General features: G+C 27.2%; 1 protein-coding gene across 1 annotated transcript; it reads left to right on the plus strand.

Annotated features, from left to right (window-relative positions):
* Positions 1-974: 974 nt before the first annotated feature.
* On the plus strand, positions 975-2,383 carry LOC143913530 (apolipoprotein D-like). Its single transcript, XM_077433389.1, has 5 exons — positions 975-1,018; positions 1,220-1,340; positions 1,434-1,564; positions 1,944-2,128; positions 2,198-2,383. Exons 2-5 carry the CDS (start codon positions 1,230-1,232, stop codon positions 2,335-2,337), a joined length of 567 nt encoding a protein of 188 aa, XP_077289515.1. The 5' UTR covers positions 975-1,018; positions 1,220-1,229; the 3' UTR covers positions 2,338-2,383.
* The last annotated feature ends 488 nt before the right edge of the window (positions 2,384-2,871 follow it).

The raw sequence follows: 2,871 nt of genomic DNA on the forward strand, positions 1-2,871 counted from the left end.
TCAATTAGAATAGATACATTATCCGGATATTAATTTGACGTATCATTGAAATTCAGATTTTAGTTTTAATTTGTCATCGTAAGAAAGTTGTAGCATTGTATACTTGTAGTATTCCTCAAGAAAAAATTCGGGTGTGACCAACCCAAGACTTAAGCTATGTATTTGAGGAATATAAGAAGGTTACAAAACAAAATTCGATATTGAACCGTACAGACAGATTATGAAATACTAATAACTATGACAGCGATATAAATTAATCGCAAATGTATGGAAACTTGCACAAGAAAAAAGTTCTACTTCCGGTTGTCGGATTTTGTTCAAATTGTTCTTAATACTTAAAATCACTATCAGTATTATACACATTAAATATCAAGAAGATAATAATAATTTAAAAGGTTAAAATAATATAATGAAATATTGTTATAAAAAAAAATACTACATACTTCCGGTTTACGAATTCTGACCAAAACTTTATCAGCTCTAAGTTAGTACATAAATAAAACAAATATAAATTTTCAGCTTGATTCGTTCATGGGTGTAAACAGAGTGATGGGTAATAATCAGTAATCGATTCCGAGTTCGAATCAGTCAAAATCTCGAGTTCGAATTTTCGCATGATCACAAAACTTCATCTATCATTACTAAGTCATAGATAAAGTAAAAATATTACCGATCAATAAATATTATTAATTTTAGCAACACCTTACCTTATATATTTTAAAAAACCCTAAGCTAACTAACCCCCCGTTCCTTATCTGACTAATAACATTAATAGTTAATCGTTAATAAGAAACAGTTTATCATATTGACTGTAACCATGTGCAATTTAAATATCGTTTTGTAATCATTCGTAAATTTATAAAACATAATTGTTTTATAAACGATACAAAAATAACAGTGTGTCGGGTCATTACTCGAGCTGTCAATGCCAAGTAATGTATAAAATCGTCCAATAAAATACTGAGATCAGTTTAGGAGTATCTGTCTTCGTTTACGGACGTATTTTTATATTCGCCAGGTAAATTGTTACGCAATTGAATATTCAAAAGTGTGTTACAAACTGAAATAATATTGACTATTTGTTTTTCTTAATGAAATATTTACCTTAAAATATCAATAGAATTTACGTCTTTCTTTTGTGTCTAAGCTTTATTTAATTTATAAAACATGAGTAAATTTTCACTGCATTGTCACGTATAGAAATCGTCTTTATTTTTAGAGATTTTACAATGAAACTGTTATATATTTTCTTAATCTTCGTGACATTGATAAATGCACAAATTCGTTTCCAAGGAAAATGCCCGGATTTTAAAGTAAAACAGCCATTTGATTCATCAAGAGTGAGTTCTTATATTATGTTTAATCAAGTTTGAAACTATTTTTTAAATCAATGGAAATTTTGTGCAAATTAATTGTATCCATTTGTTTCTCAGTACTTGGGAAAATGGTATGAAGCTGAAAAGTATTTCGTGAGATTTGAAGTTGGCGGAAAATGCATTACGGCGACCTACACAGATGAAGGAGACGGTGTTATTGGAGTTTTAAATAGACAACTGAATATTGCGTAAATATTTACTGATTATAAATTAAACTTTAAAAAAAATATATATATACATACATATATATTAGTGCTTCCAATCCCGGAAGGTTTCGTGAGCACCGGGATTGCGGTGCTGGGAAATTTCGATCCCGGGATTTATATATACATATATATATATATATATATATATATATATATATATATATATATATATATATATATATATATATATATATATATATATATATGTATATATATATATATATATATATATATATATATATATATATATATATATATATATATATATATATATATATATATATATATATATATATATATATATATATATATATATAATGTACATACATTAAATATTAAATATTTTGATCTTACTATGAAGTTCTGGTAATGAAACAACAATCAAAGGTACCGCTGCTCTTGCCGGTGTTCCAGATGAAGCAAAGCTGAGTGTAGTTTTCCCTTCTATTCCATTTGGACGACCCGCACCATATTGGGTTTTAGAAACTGACTATGAAAACTTTTCCATAGTTTATTCTTGCACCAATTTTGAAGACTATCAAACAAGTGATTTTTTTTTAATTGCTGATTTAAGTTTTTTGATGCAAATTAATAATAATTCAATTCAATTTACAGCTACCCTGTGGATACTTACAAGACAACGATTTCCATGCCCAGCAGTTATTCGAGAAGCTCGTTGGATTATTGGCAACTATGGCCTCAAAAGATCCCTTTTAATGAAAACAGATCAACGAAATTGTCCTGCAGATCACTAATGTATTATACGTTATTTCTATTAACTAGTTTTGATACGTGTGAGATATATATATATATATATATATATATATATATATATATATATATATATATATATATATATATATATATATATATATATATATATATATATATATATATATGTATATATACATTCATATACATATATATGATGTAATTTAAATCAAATTTTTAACAATTGCAATCACACATTTGTGAAAAATCTGACACATTATTTTAAATACATTGAGCTGACTTTATATTGGGTTTTATTGTTATTCGGAAAAAATACCAATTAAAGATATATGAGTATTTTTACTTTATCTATGTACATAGTAGGGTTTCTGACCCGGATCGACCCGGGACAGACATTCCCGGGAATTCACGGAATTTTTGTTGTCCCGTGTCCCGGGAATTTTTATCTCAAATCCCGGGAACTGGATTTTAAAAAATCTTGAAAACATACAACATTTTCACGACTGCACGAAGGGAAATAATAAATCAAATACACAAAGAATTGTAAAATATTCTCA

This window comes from Arctopsyche grandis, chromosome 1 (genome assembly GCF_051622035.1).
Source record: "Arctopsyche grandis isolate Sample6627 chromosome 1, ASM5162203v2, whole genome shotgun sequence".
NCBI classification, from domain to species: domain Eukaryota; kingdom Metazoa; phylum Arthropoda; class Insecta; order Trichoptera; family Hydropsychidae; genus Arctopsyche; species Arctopsyche grandis.

Coding starts and splice junctions, on each gene's coding strand:
- LOC143913530 (XM_077433389.1), top strand. CDS start 1,230: ATGAAACTGTTATATATTTTCTTAATCTTCGTGACATTGATAAATGCA. Junction 1,341..1,433: donor AGCCATTTGATTCATCAAGA/GTGAGTTCTTAT, acceptor TTTGTTTCTCAG/TACTTGGGAAAATGGTATGA. Junction 1,565..1,943: donor AATAGACAACTGAATATTGC/GTAAATATTTAC, acceptor CTTACTATGAAG/TTCTGGTAATGAAACAACAA.